Raw genomic sequence first — 18,157 nt, 5'->3', positions numbered from 1 at the left:
CTTTTAAATCCTACTTTAGCGTATTTTGCAACTCTCAACAAGCTATTCACAGTACAGGATGATGTGTAATTCGGAAGTTCCTAATATGCTAGGTCACTCATTCACCGACCACATTTCGCATCTTTGTTCAAAAACATCGTCAATTTGTGAGGACGTGATTGGTGCTATTATTCTGCTGGAGAAATTCGTAGAGAACACAGGGTTGCGGAAAAAAACTCCAAAGAAAAGCGGCATACTTCTCTTAAGTACCTTAAAATAAAATAAGCATGGACCTTATTAAGCCGTAAGAAGCTTTTCAAAGCATAGACTATACAAAAATACCTATTATCTAAAAAATTAGAAATCTAGAAGCAGAAAACGATAATAACACTGATGACAAAAATTACGAAGTTTATAAACGTAGTCCCTACAACATTTTCCTTCGTGGAGCTATTGTGGTATGTGCGTTTTATATACCTCGAATTTTCCATAACTCGAAGTATTTTCAGCCTCTGCGACTGCACTTGAATTTCATAATCCTGAATCTACCTTTATAAGCAAGTAATCAACAGAGTTTGGTGTTAATTGTGGTAAGACATGTGCACATCAATCACATATTGGTGAAATTAGCCGTTTGTCGCAAGTTTTCTTCGTGAGGATAAGTTGCCGCTCCATCTCAAAGGCAAATTATACAAAACGAAGATTCGGCCAGGCATGCCACATGGCTCCGAATTTCTGATGATAAAAAGAAGATGGAGAGCTAGAATAATGAAGGACTTGGAACATTCAAATACTGATTCTACAAGAATCCAAAAAGATATACTGGAGGGGAGCAACTGGAAAAGCCGAGCCCATTTACCTGGGAAAACACACTGACTTAGCAAATGTCATGGGATGTTCACCTAATAACGTGTGGGTCCTCCTCTGGCCCTGCGAACTGCAGTGAGACGCCATAGAAGTGAGTCAACAAGTCCCTAGTCCCCTGGACGCAGCTGACACCAAATCGTTTGCAGTGCGGCCGCCAATGTTGGTCTGTTCGTGGGTGCAGGATCCATATCACGGAGCCTGCGTTCCAGGACATCACAGATATGCTCGATAGGGTTCATATCGGGGCTCCTGGGTGGCCATGGCAGTCGTTGGACCTCCGCTGCATGTTTCTGGAACCATTCTCGGGCGACGTGGGAGCGATGTGGCGGCGCGTTATCATCTTGAAACACCGCAGAACCGTCTGGGCCCTGGAAGGCCAAAAATGGGTGGAGATGGTCTCTGAGCAGCTCAACATACCGCGTACCATTCAAAGTCTCTTCCAGAACAACTAGGGGGTCCATTCCATACCAGCAAAATGCACCCCAGACCATAACAGAGACACCAGCGCCCTGGACCACACCTTCGAGGCAGGAGGGATCCATCGCTTCATGTGGTCTGCGCCATACACGGTGCCTCTCATCGGCATGGTGCAGTTGAAATCGTGATTCGTCCGACTATATCACGTTACGCCATTGTTCCAGTGTCCATCCCTGGTGACTGGCGACAAATGCGCGTCGATGTGCCCGATGACGTTGGGTTAACAGTGGCACCCGTTTGCGGCGCCGGCTCCCATACCCCATTAAACCCATGTTCCTACGGATTGACCACTGGGAGACGTGTCTAGCACGGCCTGTGTTGAATTGAGCCGTGATTTTTTGCACGGTTGCCCGTCTGTCACTACTGACAATCCGTCTCAGATGACGCCGGTCACGGTCATCGAGGGTGGCTGGACGACCGGTCGTTCGTCTGTTGTGGACGGTGACACCCGCATTCAACCACTCACGATACACCCTGGACACGGTTGATCGTGTGAAGCCGTATTCCCGCATCACTTCCAAAATCGAACTTCCCATCCGTCGGGCACCGACCACCATACCCCGTTCGAATGGTATCAGCTCAAGACGACGTTCCATGTTACACCTGTCACATGCACAGCCACTGCTCACAAGGTCTCCTATACAACTGCCGCTGGCACAGGGGGCGTGTGGTGCGCAGACAACACACCTGCGCATCAGTGCTCCGCTATCCCTCGACATTTGCTCAGTCAGTGTACATGAAGGGGAAAGAAAAACACATAAAGACAATAACTCGGTGATCGCTTCTCCAGTTACACCAAACATATTAGGCCTAAACATTTCAGTCAAGCACTCGACTTTCCTGCCAAGAATATCACCAGTCGGTGTTATACAGTGACCTCCAAACAAGGGTTTATAAAGGTTTTGGGAGGGGGGGTGTACACTATTCACTAGTGTAAATATAATGAAATTCAACATTTTTATTTCTGCAGCCCTGTGATTTAGAAAATGAAAATTTGCAGACTTAATATCAACTACTAACATATTTTAAGGCATTCTAATTTTTTTTATAGTTATCCATTGGTCATCAGTAGGCTACACTGTAAATCATTCTGCTGTAATTTGTGCAGTCAGGCGGCGTTTCCACAATTATTTATATTTTTCTTGTTTTGTGTTGCTTGTAATACCCAAATCTACAACATACACTAGAATCTCAGACATATCACTGTAAAAAATATTTATTTTCTATACATAAATAAAATGACATATTTGTGGTTTCTTAAAAAGATTTTTTAATAATGGCACTTGTTATGTAAAAGATCCTAGTGTATGTCGTTTATATAATAAAATTTGACACTCGTGCAAAATTTTATTGGAGTAGCTTAAAAATTGAAAGAGTTATGATTAAAACGCCGTGTAAAAATGAAACTTGAGAAATGAGTGATAAACGTACCAAAGGGTTGGATGTGTATTAATCCCTGCTGCATGCATAGGAACCCCTTTCTGGTTCATTTTGGCATCTTCTTCCAACCTCAGTCTCTTTTTGCATTTCCTTGCTTCTTTCGTAGTCTTCAGAACCCTTTTATTTGCCGAAAGTACGCGTTTTCCATCTTCAACTTGAAGAAACTGGGAGCAATATGTTCCAACTATAAGCCCTACTTGCTGCAACACTTTAATTTTGGCCCTCATTCCTCATTAAAAGTCATGGTAGCATCACTAACACTAATCTGAAGAGTTCTTCTTCCAGCAAACACTGTTTTGAGGCATATCTTCCAGACTTTAGAGTCGAATAACTCGTTATTACTTTGTGTATTATCACTAGACTCCGAATTTTTACACAGTAATAGGTTAGAATACAAATTAATTTGGTTATTAGGAAGTGTCGTTACGTAGCAAGAGTAACATAAATTGTAGGGGTTCTGATGGGCTGTACCCCTAGAGTTCATGCAAGACACTTAACATAACCATTGTGTAGGGTAGACTATAGTTGTTACCGGATTCAATAAGTCTGCATTCTGACTAGAGCCCTGCATTGTTGCGTTTCGCAAGAGCGTGAGCAAGAATCAATTTGTTGGCTAGTACACCGCTAGATGGAATGAGTGTGCGAGGCTTTTTCGCCCGCCAGCGAACTAGAAGCGAGTGATGCTCGTGACGAGCAAGCAACACTCGTGGTAATAGTTGCCTAGTCGAAGCATGGAAGGGAAACTAATGAAGTGGTGAAGGACACACTTGTAAGTCACAAATACAGTTTAAGGAAGCCAGTAGGCTTCAAAAGTGATGTGTGGGAAAAGGTTTCTATTGCAATTAATCACGATGGTAAGTAGGTAGTCTATGTATCCTGTAAACAGTGTTTATCATTGTTTTCATATAAGGCTTCTACACCACATCTGAGTTCACACGTTAGAGGGACGTAAAATCATTAACATTACCATTGTAATCACACGTCTGGAATGTATGTGTCGATAGAACACAGAAAAATTGCTGAATCAGGAATGTGTAAAAGGGTGCACTTCTGACTTACGTTCCTTCAGTGTCATGTCGTGTGATGGCTTTCATGAGATGTCCCAAGAACTAGTATATATTGATGCACACTATAGAAAAGTGAAAATGAACACCTACAACCTGTTTTCCAGTCAGTGACCGGGTCAGGGATGGAATGAATGAAGCCCCAACTTGCGCCGAGGATAGGAATTGTGCCGGCTGCCGAAGCATGTCGCACTCCTCCGGGGCAATGATTAATGACTGACAGATAAAATGAAATGATAGTGGAGAGTTTTGCTGGAATGAATGAAAACAGGGAAAACCGGAGTACCCGGAGAAAAACCTGTCCTGCCTCCACTTTGTCCAGCATAAATCTCTCATGGAGTGACCGGGATTTGAACCACGGAATCCAGCGGTGAGAGGCCGACGCGCTGCGGCCTGAACCATGGAGGCTACACTATGGAAGAGTAAATGGGGATAGTATTCTAGCCCCTTCTAAAACCACCTCGCATAACAAACAATGGCCGCTGAAATAAGTGCGAATATGCCAATTAGGTTGATCCTAAACGGACAATGAAAAGTCTTGTCTTTGCGACATCCGTTTTCCCAGACAAGTGAAGAAACTGGAGAAAATATCAGAGATAAAATCAAAGACAAGCTCATCGAGTTGGGAATAGAGTCTTAACTTACACGACAACTGTTTCACGTCCGATCGAGGATCAAATACATTGAAGGCCCTTTAACCTTACAGTCATTGCCCATGTAACATACATTGTTTGAATACAGTATTGAAACACGTCTTTGATAAACTTTACCTGGAATCGAAGTAGGAAAAATATCACGTCAAATCAGTGCTACAAAAAATAAGTTCGTTTTATGAAGAAAACTGGTTAAGTTAATTACCTTGAAAGAACACTAAAACAAGAAATCCAAACTAGATGGAACAGTCTGTTTACTATGTTGACTTCAGTTGTTGTGCAGTACGATACAGTTTGTAAGTTACTTAAACTCAAAGAGTGCTACAAGGCTATGGTAACGACCTGGTGGGACATCTGGTCAGCTTTCTAACACCCTATAAAGAGGCGACTTATGTTCTCGAAGTGGATACTTAGCCGACAATGCAATTGGTACTTCTGTGGATTCATAAGCTTAAATATCTCCGCAGACCAACACATGAGGACACTAAGGTACGTTTAAACTTAACTCGGCACCTATGAAAGCACATAGCCTATACAGTATATTTCTCTACTAAGATCAACATTTTCCCACACAAGTCTTTATTACTCGGAAATTGAAAGGATGTGCACTCCACTACTTGCAAGAGAAAATATCGTCTGAAGAAGTGCAGAAAAAAGGTACATTCCTGTAACTATCTCCTTTTACTTTTCCTTCGAACCAAATTTTCCATTTACCGTGCGAGTGGCTACGCGGTTTGTGTCACGTAACTGTCAGCTTGCATTCGGGAGATAGCGGGTTCGAAACACACTGTTGACAGCCCTGAAGATTGTTTCCGTGCCTTCCCATCTTCGCATTAGTCAAATGCTGGGGGCTGTACGTTAGGTAATACCACGGTCACTTCCTTCCCATTCCTAGCCCTTTCCTGTTCTACCGTCGCCATAAGACGGTGCGACGTAACGTAAATTATTTCAAGAATCTATTTATTCTACTTCATTGTTACTTTTTACCCCAAGATATAATTTAATTTACGTTCGATCTAGTGTACAAGAATAAATATACGTATATTTAAACAATTGCAACGGCAAGCAAAATATAAACCAAACCAAACCAAACCAAACCCCATGACATCACAGTCCTAGAAAGGCCTTGGCCTACCAAGCGACCGCTGCTCCGCCCGAAGGCCTGCAGATTACGCGGTGTCGTGTGGTCAGGACGACGAATCCCCTCGGCCGTTATTCTTGGCTTTCTAGACCGGGGTCGCTATCTCACCGTCAGATAGCTCCTCAGTTCTAATCACGTAGGCTCAGTGGACCTCTAACCATCCCTCAGATCCAGGTAAAAATCCCTGACCTGGCCGGGAATCGAACACGGGGCCTCCGGATAAGAGACAAGCACACTCGCCCTACACCACGGGGCCGGCACATAATATAAACAATTGAATAAATAAATAGAACACAATTTAATATTGTATTTCGTTGTTCGGAGTTCTAATTCATATATTATTTCTATTTTGTCACAATGTATTGTTTAAAATGATCATTATATTTAATGTTGTTTACAAGATAAATGACCTATTTAATTTTCATTGATTCAGTGTCTGTAATACAAAGATGGCATCAAGTATAAGTTATAAATAATAAAAAGACAAATCAGAACAAACGTAAATGTTATGGCATTATTTTATCGCTTACTAATAAAAATTCACATGATTGCCTGTTTCCTGCTATTGTCCTTCTAGCGAACATAGTTGCAAGCGCTCTCCGCTCGGGGGAAACCCGCTCGAGTCCAGGACCTTCGAACCAATACGAGCGAGTGGAAAGCATGCATTGCAGGACTCTAATTCTAACCAGTGTTGCCAACCAGTAATTTGTTTCCCCATTAAATCAACACCCGAAAATCCACCAAAATCCAACAAAATGCAAATAATAAGGTTACCTACCCAGTATTTCTAGGCCTAAAAAAAAAGAAAACGTCAACATCTTTACTTACAGACATCAATTAAAACAGTAATCCATCCACATTATTATGATCATCTGCCTCTAGTTCTGCTGTTGAGATGGTGGAAATTAGGGTGCGAATATGCCAATTTGTTTGAAAAAATTTCGTGGTTGGGTATAACAATGACAGCATTTTTCATTCGCTTAGTGGCACGCACAGTGAGAATAGAATTTATGATCTTGGTTTTAAGTTTGTTTCTAAGGGAGGTTTTCACATTATTGAGCGATATAATTCTTAAGAATTTTCTGTCAGAAGATCTGTCGTTCGTCAAAGCCATATATTTTCCGTCACCTACGTTGGAATTCCGTCACTTTTGACGGAAATACTGTCTATCTGGCAATACTGATTCTAACCTTTTACTGCCTAAAAGTCCAGAGTTTAGTTAGCACCAATTTATCAAAAGTTCTGTTTTCTCAAGATTCTTTAAAACTGGCTTGATTGTTTCGATAATGGGAAGGGTAAGATTATTTTTATGCTTAAACTTGTCTGCAGTGTCTGATGGTAAAGGCACCAATTTTCGAAGGGAGCGAAATAATTCAAACAAAGGTGGCTCTAATACCTGGGCGTGGCAGAGCTTCAGATCAACAGTCACCCATTTATGTTTTTGGTTTCTTTTTCTAGGAAACTATTACAGATATATTAAAAATGCTTTCGCCACTGGAAAGAAGGAAGTCTATAACCACTTTAGGACCTGAGAAAAGTAATTTTTTTTTCTCTTTAAAGTCTTAACTTAAGCGTGGCGTACACAACGAGCTGACGGGAAGGTCAAGCAGTGTTCCCCTAGAATCCTACCGGTCCTTCCCACTGAAGAGATCCGCCGTTCACTTCAACAAGAAAATATTAGGAAATAACTACATTATCTTTAATTAAAAACAGGAAAAATGGTCGGCATTTTTCTTTTGTTACCTTAATGTCAAACCAGCTGCTGAAAATAACTTCCATATTCTTCTTTGCAAACCTGGTGTCTTCGAAGAAAATTCTTTGACATGTGTTGTATTCATCTTCTGTTATTTCACTTATTCTCCTAATTACGTTTTCTAATGGATCTTTAAAAATCGGAAAATATCTTCTCTGTATCCTTGATAGTACGGCAAATTAGTATAATCTCCTCCCTATCGAAATCAAATCAAATCGAACAAGAATTTTAAAAATCGCATCAAATCGAATCATATTAATATTCATTTCCATACCTTTGCAGAAGTAAGGACATAAAATATACACTAGCACAAGCAAAGAAGGCCTTTCTTAAGAAGATAAATGTTCCCACTTCGAACATTGATATTGGAATAGGAGCGTGGTATTGTACGAAAATGAAACGTGGACGATAACTAGCTCAGAAAGTAAGAAAATGAAGATTTTGAAATGTGGTGTTACAAAAGAATGCTGAAGGTGAGATTGATAAATCGAATCACAAATAAAAAGATACTGAAGCTAATTGGTGAGAGGAGAATGATTTGGCAAAATTTGACGAGAAAAAATGATAGAATGACAGGGCACATCTTAAGACACCCAGGTCTTGTTCAGTTAGTTTTTGAGGGAAGTGTAGGTGGTAAGAACGGTAGGGGTAGACCAAGGTATGAATATGACGAATAAATTAGAGTAGATGTAGGATGTAGTAGGGGCTGCCTGGCCGAGGCGGTAAAGGCGTGCTCGGTTCGCCCGGAAGGACGTGGGTTCGAATCACCGTCAGGAAGTCGTAAAACTTAAGAAACGAGATTTCCACTTCTAGAAGTGCATATGGCCCTGAGGTTCCCTCAGCCTACAACAAAAAAGAGTACCAGGTTAATTCCTGGGGGCAAAGGCGGCGGGCGTAGTGCTAATCACTCTACCCCATCACGTGCCGAGGTTGCCAGTGGTGGAAGCCTTTACCTTCCACTCCTCCAAGGGCCTTCATGGCCTGTACGGAGGTGACAAAAAAATTTAAAAAGTAGGATGTAGTAGTTATGTAGAAATATACAAGGTTAGCACAGGATAGGGTGACATGGAGAGCTGCATCAAACCAGTCTATGGACTGATGACCCAAACAACACCTGTACAGTATACAGAACTGAATACGTCACACTCTAAATAAAACTGCCATTTCCACCCAGGCCATGAAGGCCCATGGTCGAGTGGAAAGTATTACTTTGACCTCGACATCAAGTGGAGCAGAGTGGTCAGTTCTACTCCCGTCCGCCTTTGCCCCTCTGAAAATAACCTGGTACCTACTCATTCTTTGTGTAGGCTAAGTGAACCTCAGGGCCAGAGATGAAAGCCTCGTTTTTAAAGTGTTCCACTTCCTGACGGAGAATCGATACCATGTTCATCCAGATGAACCCAGCTGAAGAGAGCATGACTTCATCGTCTTCACTAGGGAGTCCATTGGAAATAACATGAATATCAGGTGAAAACTCCTCCCTCAAATCCATCACGATTCGATCCCCAACCACTGTGTTCTTCAGCCCCATCCTAAATAGAAAACTTTACACGAAAATCCACAGCCTGTTTCCAGTCAGTCAAGCGGGTCAGGGATGGAATGAAAGAAGTCCCCATCACGCGGCGAGGATAGGAATTGTGCCGGATGCCGAAGCCTGTAGCATTCCTCTGGCCCAATGATTAATGACTGACAGATGAAATGATAATGGAGAGTGTTGTTGGAATAAAAGATGACAGGAAAAACCGGAGTACACGGAGAATATCTGCCCGCATCCGTTTTGTCCAGCACAAATCTCACATGGAGTGATCGGAATTTGAACCATGGAACCCAGCAGTGAGACGCCGGCGCGTTGCCTCATGAGCCACGGAGGCTCTAAATAGGTAACTTTAAATATTTTAAAATGGCTGCCTGGCCGTGGTGCTAAGGGGCGTGCTCCGTTCACCCGGAAGGACATGGGTTCGATTCCCCGTCAGAAAGTCAAAAAATGTTTGAAACTTCCACTTCCTGAGGTGCATATGGCCCTGAGGTTCACTCAGCCTACACCAGAAATGAGTACCAGGTTAATTCCTGGGAGCAAAGGCGGTCGGGGTTAGAGCTAACCACTCTACCCCATCAAGTACCGAGTTTACGGATAGAGAAAGCCTTTACCTTCCACCCTTTCAAGAGCCTTCATGGCCTATACAGTGATGACATTGCTTTTTCGCTTACATATTTTAAAAATGAAAACTAATCATACTGTTAACTTACGCATGTCATTCTGATGACAGATATGAGACAGAATTATTTAGCCGTACGATTTGATTATTTATGTTATTGTTATTTTTGCAGCTGTTAACATTGAGGTTATCCCTGGGTTTACCGCTGTGGAACCGAATAATACAGCCATTCAATAATTTGCGACCGCTCATCACTGTAGGACATTTCAATATCATTTCATTACTGAAATTGCTCTATTTCGTTATTTTATTGTATTTAACATGCTAATGTGTGTTTATGCTTTACTCACTTTATTATATGCATATTGGTATTGATAATATTATATTTTAGTTTGATGTAATTAGAGGTAAACTTTGTTATATAGAACGCGCCAAAACAAACAGTATTGAAAATGGATATTGTACTTCAGTATACAAAAACATGACCCATATTTTTCATTTATGTTTTCATTTACTGTTCACTAACGTTCTCCGTAAAAATGTCGTCATTGTGTACTGCGAAAACCTTCATCATACACTAAAAGCTAAGCCTTGTTTCTGCAAACATTCTCCTCTCTATTCTGCTGTTCTCTTCACTTCCTTGTAGTTTTTACATCCCATCAAGTATGTTTTCCTTGGTCTTCCTCTTCCTTTCTTATTATTCTTCCTTCAAAGATATTCACTAGGAACGAATTATGTCTCAGGATATGACCCACAAGTTTTCCCTTCCTTCTTTCGATATCTTTTATCAGTCTCCGTTGTTGATTGACTTCCTTTAGAAAACACTATGTGAAATATCTCAGCTTAGAATTTTGCCCGGTAAGGTTCAGTCATCTAAGGCAGACGTCATCACGTACTTGCTCTAGGGAGCCGGTGTTACTTGCTCCGCTCGAGACGGGTGTTTGTCACGTGACAAGAGAGCAGCAGTCAGGCGGGTTGCATACCGTGGCCGTACTGTACTTGCGCCACTGGCCTTCAGTACATACTACGTCATTCACTTCCCCTACTTGCTCGCTAAGCTGATCTCGTTCCTCGAGAGTGGGGAGCAAACTGGCTCCGAAGGCATTTAGCTCTCGATTGACGATACCTGATCTAAGGTTCAAAATTGTTGAGTAATTTCGAAGAATTCCCCTTCTCATGATATATGTGTTGCGGTTCAGTATTTATCCCCGTAATATTGTCACAAAGCGGCTTTCGCAGGCGCAATAACGACATGTTCAAAATCCTTTCTTCGAAAATGATTGCGAATAAAGGTTGCTGCAAGTTGCGAAAAACTGCTACGATATTTTCTTGCAAATTCCACAACTGAAGACCGCCCCGAAATAAAGATGTAACCGACAAATTTTCGAAAAAAATGTTATTTCAGTTGTAATATGATGCATCATGACGCCTTCATGCACTGGTGTCATCTTATGTCTTACATTTGAACTTCAAGGAGGTTTACAGCCAGCAGAACTTTGTCCTCCGTGGTGTAAGGATGGAACATCAGTCAAGATGATGGACAGTGCTTGTGTTGGTTCATCACCAGGTGTAATAGATCGTTTAAATAAAAGCCAATGACGAAATCACTTGTATATTTTCAAATATGTTCTTGACATTTTTTTATTTTCATTAAGTTACACTAATACGTATTATTTGCTATCATTTTTGCTCCAAGTGCATGTACAGGATTTCTATTCTACATCAGTACATGCAGGGTGAGTCTCGGCCGATAAGTGGCCACGGCTGGCCCGTGGTCCAACAGCCCTGCACTCTGACCGGCCAATCGAGCAGAGGAGGGGTGGCCGCGGCTCTACCGTGGCTCTACGCCTCTGCATTCGGAAGACGGGACAGGGCTGAACCTCACGGCTGGCTCCAACCGTCGACTGTCCTGGGAATAGTTTTCCGTGATTTTCCATTCTCCCGCACTAAGCCGAATGCCAGGACAGTTCCTAGTATAGGCCACGGCCGCCGACCCCCTCATCTTCTCCGAGCATCTCCTTCACCTTAACAAATCTCCCGGCCTGAGAGACGGCGTCACCGTCTAAGTGGCCCGTCTCCCCCTTCAGGTGAGGAATGAATGATGTTAGGAATATCCTCGAAAATAAGGTTATGACGTCATTATGATGTCAACTAGTGGTCAGTGACTTAAAGCCAATGAATTGGCCTGCGCCAAAACAATGCTGACTCAGCAAAACCGATGACAAAAGCAAGGAGGACATAAAATGCATACTATCACAAGCAAGGAAGGCCTTTCTTAAGAAAAAAAATGTACACACTGATTAGAAAGATGTTTTTGAAGACTTGTTTGGAGCGTGGAATTGATGGAAGTGAAAGATGGACAAGAAAGAGACTAGAAGCTTTTGAAATGTGGTGTTACAGAAGAATGCTGGCGGTGAGATCGAATCACGAATGAAGAGATACTGAATCGGACTGGTGACAGGAGTACAATTTGGCGAAATTTGACCAGAAGAAAAGATAGAGTGACAGTAAAGGACTTGAAACACCCACGACTTGTTCAGTTAGTTTTTGAAGGAAGCTTAGGTGCTAAGAGTGTTAGGGTTAGACAAATGCATGAATACGACGAACAGATTTGAGTAGATGTAGGATGTGGAAATGAGGATTTTAGCACAGGCCAACTGCATCAGATCTGTCTATGATCCAATGGCCCAAACAACAAAAACAACATATCATCTTATTCTCCTAATTTCACTGCACTGTTCCTTGGTAATTATTGATCGCAAGAGCTGAAAATGTTCGTAACAAAACCGTTACCTCTGAATCAGATAAGGTACCCACCTATGACCGATATCATGTCCCCTCTTGTACTCCAACCATCGCTTGTTTCAGAGCACCTGAAACCGCTTCCTCATCATCGTCAGATTTCTGATTGGCCCGTGGAAATTCTTCAGCAATCTTCTCTTGACTTTAAAATTTGGTAGTCTCGATCACCTCATCGATATCTAGCCATTATCCAAGGCCATCCTTGCCATTCTAGGAAACCTGGGTTCGATTGCCGGCAGGCGACTGCCAGAAATTTAAGAACAGCAGGAATGCTTCTATGCTATTAAAATGGTACATACAGCTCACCTCCATTGGGGTTGTGGCTAGAAGGAGTTTGACCACCTCTGGGTGAGCACACGAATTTAGTTATTACTGCAATTATCAGCAACCTAGTTCAAACTTTCAGGAAATTCAGAGGTTTTAAAATCTCTAAAATCGTATTTTGGTTCATTTCCGTTCAAAAATTACTTTTTTAATATTTTTATCGGTAATTATTTGTCGAATTACTCGTATATCGTTTAAATTCAAAGTTCGCTGAATCAAGGGTTCACTGTGATGATGTAAACCTGCTGTCACGGCTTTAGGACAAAACTATCTATATTTTATATAAAACTAGCTGATTTACCCGTGCTTCGCTATGGGATTTTCAGATTTTTTTTTTCTTTACGTCGCACCGACACAGATAGGTCTTATGGCGACGATGGGACAGGGAAGGTCTAGGAGTGGAAAGGAAGCGGCCGTGGCCTTTATTAAGGTACAGCCCCAGCATTTGCATGGTGTGAAAATGGGAAACCACGGAAAACCATCTTCAGGGCTGCCGACACTGGGATTCGAACCTACTATCTCCCGAATACTGGATACTGGCCGCACTTAAGCGACTGCAGCTATCGAGCTCGGTAGGGGATTTTCAGAAATACTGACTTTGTGGTTTTCCTAACTGAAGTCAACATAGGTCATTACAAAAACGTCAGTAGGAAAGTAGTGATTAAAAGCAATGTTATCATATAAAATACTGGATCAAATGAAAAACCGCACATTTTCTCACTTTTAATGAAGAGTACTATGGTGCCGATCTAACAGTCCAAAGTTCCAGAGCTTGAATGAGCAGGTCGCAGACAGCCGTAAACACTCCTCTGCCTTTATTTCGTTAAATATGCACTCTGCTCATTCCAATCAATGCCTCAGAGTAGGGATTGAATCAAGGTTCGGGATTGAATAGCTTGAAGGCTTTGATGAGCCAGTGTGTTGCGTACCAGTAGTATATGAAAATTTATGAACCAGAGGAATGGCATGCTAAAGAAGAAAGTTATCTAACTCCCAGCTAGTTCCCGCCACTATTCAGGCAGGCTGTTACACTCGGTACGACTGGGCGAGTTGGCCGTGTGGTTAGATTGCGCGCAGCTGAGAGCTTGCATCTAGGAAATAGGGGATTTTGACCCCACTGTCGGCAGCCCTGAATATGGTATTCCGTGCTTTCCCATTTGCACACCAGGCAAATGCTTTGGCTGTACCTTAATTAAGGCCGAGGCCGCTTCCTTCACACTCCTAAAAATTTCCTATCCCATTGTCGCCATATGACCTATCTCTGTCGGTGCAACGTAAGGTAAATTTTAAAAAAATATTCGGTACGCAGCAGTAATCCTATCTATCGGAGATGAGTGGCAACAGAAGACACAAAGCACATCACAACAAGCAATGATGAATGTAATGTCATTGTTGATATATTTTAAGAGCTTTCCATATTGTAGGCCTTCACTTTTAGTTTTCTTTCAACTTTGTGATATTAAGGCGTTTTATAAAATTATTTATAGCATAGACTGTAGTTCCTTATTCTCCGACTTTAGATACTGATTTTCATTAAAATTCTGTTTAGCCATTTTCTTGTGACTCGGCGCCGATATAGACTTGATAAGAAAAATCCAAATTAATGAATATATCTGAGATAGCTGGTACGCTAACAATGTATAAGACATAAATGATCAGAAATTTAATACTATATAATTTTAGTTATGTAGTATGTATAACGATGCGACCACATGAATATTTGAGAATTAAATTTTAGACCTTCCCCTAAAATACCATTTCACTCAGCATGAATAAAATTATTTATGGCCTAGATTATAGTGACTTATTCCCAAAATTTGTATACCGATTTTCATTAAGATAGGGCCACTAATGACATCAATATTCCAGAACAAAATGTTAGGCCTTCCCCTAAACTACCATTTTTCTCAGTCTGAATACAAATATTTATGGCCTAAATTGTAGCAAGTTATTCCGCGACTTCGCCTACCGACTTCCGTTAAGATACGCCCACTAATAACAAATATTTGAGAATTAAATTTTGGGCCTTTCCCTAAACTACCATTTCACTCAGCGTGAATACAATAATTATTTATGGCCTAGATTATAACAACGCATTTTCTGACTTTGAATACCGATTTACATTAAGGTACGACCTCTAATAACATAAATATTTGAGAATTAAATTTTTGGCCTTCCCCTAAACTACCATTTCACTCAGCGCGATTAAAATTATTGATAGCCTAGATTGTAGCAAGTTATTCTCCGGCTTTGCATACCGATTTTCAATAAATGTTCTTCAGCCGTTCTTTTGTGATGCGTATACATACACACAGGCAGATAGACAGAAATTACGGAAAATTCAAAAGTGCATTTACTTGTTACTGTGGATACGATTGATAGAAATACCATGCTTTTTAAATTCTGAGCAATGTACAGACAAAACTCTGAGCAAATGAGAGCTTTGTCTGTACATTGCTCAGAATTTGAAAAGAATGGTATTTCTGTATTGGTCATGTTCATAGTAACAAGGCAATACAATTTTTAATTTTCCGTCATGTCTGTCTGTCTGTCTGTCTGTCTGTCTGTCTGTCTGTCTGTCTGTCTGTCTGTCTGTCTGTCTGTCTGTCTGTCTGTCTGTCTGTCTGTCTGTCTGTCTGTCTGTCTGTCTGTCTGTCTGTCTGTCCGTACGTTCATCACGAGAGAACGGCTGAAGAGAATTTAATGACAATCAGTATCTAAAGTGTCCGACTCGCTGGCTGAATGGTCAGCGTATTGGCTGTCGGTTCAGGGTGGTCCCGAATTAGATTCCCAGCCGGGTCGGGAATTTTAACCTTCATTGGTTAATTCCAGTGGCCCGGTGGCTGGGTGTTTGTGCTGTCCCCAACATCCCTGCAATTCACACACCACACACAATACTATCCTTCATCACAATAACACGCAGTTACCTACACATTGCAGATGCCGCCCACCCTCATCGGAGATTCTGCCTTACAAGGGCTGCACTCGTCTAGAAATAGCTACAGGAAAAAAGGTATCTAAAGTCGGGGAATGAGTGACTACGATCTAGGTTATAAATATTTGATTCACGCTGGGTTAAATGGTAGTTTAGGGGAAGGTCAAAAACGGAATTCTCAAACATCTATGTTATTAGTGGTCCTGTCGATAAATACTACATCACTAAAGTTATATAGGATTACATTTCCGATCATTTGTACTTGATACATTTTTTTACAATTTGTTTTACATCAGACCGACACAGATAGATTTTATGCTGAAGATGAGATGGGAACGGCGTAGGAGTTGGAGGGAAGCGGCCGTGGCCTTAATTAAGGTCTGAAAATGGGAAACCACGCAAAACCATCTTCAGGGCTGCCGACAGTGGGGCTCGAAGCCACTATCTCCTGGGTGCAATCTCGCAGCTGCGCCCCCTAACCGCACGGCCAACTCGACCGGTGATATTCTACCGTACCGGCTGTGATAATAGAGATACTCAGGAATTTTTGTTTTTGTTGCTAAGTCCACATCAACACCGAGCCACTAGAAAATGGACGAAGAGAATTTAATGAAATCTTCATGTAAAGTCAGGGAATAAGGTACTACATTCTAAGCTATAAATATATTTACGCTGTGTGAAATGGTAGTTTAAGGGAAGGTGCCTAAAATGTCATTGTTAAATACCTATGTTATTGGTCATATCGAAAAGTACTACATAAAAATGTCATATAGAATACAATTTTGCGATCATTTAAATCAATACACATTTACAGTAGGCTACGCCCTACCAACTATAATAGAAGTCATTAATTTAGATGTTTGTTGCTTAGTCCATATCAACGCCGAGCATTGCTAACGTGGAAATATTGTTCAATTGTGTTAACTGGCAACGATTTTTGTCGTGATTGTCTTAAGGTATAAAATCACGTGGTCATCGGTCCATATCGACAAGGAAAATTATTAAAAATAATTATAAGAAATAAGGGAAGAAAATGGTAAAGGAACGATCTCTTGAAGAATAAGAAGTGGGAATCATGAAAAAAGGAGAAAGACTAACTTTACATTAGATGCCCTAATATCACAGAGTCGGAAGAATACTAAATGTGAAGGCCTAAAATATCGCAAGCTCATAAAACTGATCTAAAATAACATTACATTGTCCATTGTTGTGTTGTGATTTGTCTCTTCTGCTGCCACTCATCTCCGATAGATGGGATGGGATTATCGCTGCATCCCGAGTAAAACAGCACACCTGAATATTGGCCGAAAGTAGCTAGAGGCTCGGCGTTGATGTGGACTTAGCAACAAAAATCGAAATTCATGAGTATCTCTATTATCATAGCCGATATGGTAGAAGTGTATCACCACGCGAGTTGGCCGTGCGGTTAGGGGCGCGCAGCTGTCTGAGTTTGCATCCGAGAGATAGTCGGTTCAAGCCCCACTGTCGGCAGCCCTGTGTACCTTAATTAAGGCCACGGCCGCTTCCCTCCAACTCCTTGGCCTTTCCCGTCCCATCATCACCATAAGACCTATCTGTGTACGTATGACGGAAAAAAAATTGTAAAAATATGAATCAGACATAAATGATCGGAAATGTAATTCTATATAACTTTAGTTAAGTAGTATTTATCGATGTTGCGATATTATCGATATGAGTAAACCCCGATACATTTCTATCGATATTCTATTACTCAGTGCCGATATTTTCCTTCGATATTTTGTACAGGAATTAAAAGCAGTTCTGCATCTTATTATCAGTTGAATATACCTTCGTATTTTTATTCTTGAAATAGCACGAAACTAGATTATTACCTATTCAATGACTAATGAAAAATTGTGAAAAAATGCATATCTCCAATAGTTTATACCTGACTGCATAACATCGTACATGCTACATGATTGTCCCATCACAATGGGTACTACAGGTAATTTTAAAAATATGTATTCTATATTATCACTTTTTTTTTGCTAGTTGGTTTACGTCGCACCGACACAGATAGGTCTTATGGCAACAATGGGACAGGGAAAGGCTAGGAGTGGGAAGGAAGCGGCCGTGGCCTTAATTGAGGTACAGCCCCAGCATTTGCCTGGTGTGAAAATGGAAAACCACGGAAAACCATTTTCAGGGCTGCCGACAGTGGGGTTCGAACCTACTATCTCCCGAATACTGATGATCACATTTTGGTAACATTTCCTTAATATTGCACTTGTAAAAATGGCCACATAGTTCCAGACAATTTAATAGTAAATTAATCTGGAATATGGTTTACAGTAGTGTGGCTTTCTATTCGTAAACATGTTACTATCGACAGAAGGTACTCACCCATCATGTTTGCGATGAATTTGCTACGTTCCATCGGAGGAATCCACTGGGCTGTCATGGGATGCATTGCTGGCCACGTCGCTCCCTGTCAGCAGAGAGAAACAGTCATCGTTAGAAATAACTTACAAACAAACAAACTGGTGTTCATATGGCACGAGCTATGAGAGCTGGGGGCGATTGAATTTACGCGACAGGCGTAAAC

The 18,157-nt window shown here is 41.4% G+C and overlaps 1 protein-coding gene across 3 annotated transcripts in view; it reads right to left on the bottom strand.

Moving 5' to 3' along the window:
- Positions 1-18,157, bottom strand: part of LOC136857599 (sialin) — a 380,389-nt gene that overhangs the window by 110,779 nt on the left and 251,453 nt on the right. For all 3 annotated transcript variants that reach the window (XM_067136381.2, XM_067136380.2, XM_068225248.1), the window contains one exon: positions 17,956-18,040. In XM_067136381.2, the coding sequence (XP_066992482.2) occupies positions 17,956-18,040 (85 nt within the window). The remainder of the gene's footprint in view (positions 1-17,955; positions 18,041-18,157) is intronic.

This window comes from Anabrus simplex, chromosome 1 (assembly GCF_040414725.1).
Source record: "Anabrus simplex isolate iqAnaSimp1 chromosome 1, ASM4041472v1, whole genome shotgun sequence".
Lineage (NCBI taxonomy): Eukaryota > Metazoa > Arthropoda > Insecta > Orthoptera > Tettigoniidae > Anabrus > Anabrus simplex.
Note: the sequence above shows the minus strand (reverse complement) of the source record. Positions and strands in the feature narration are given on the sequence as shown.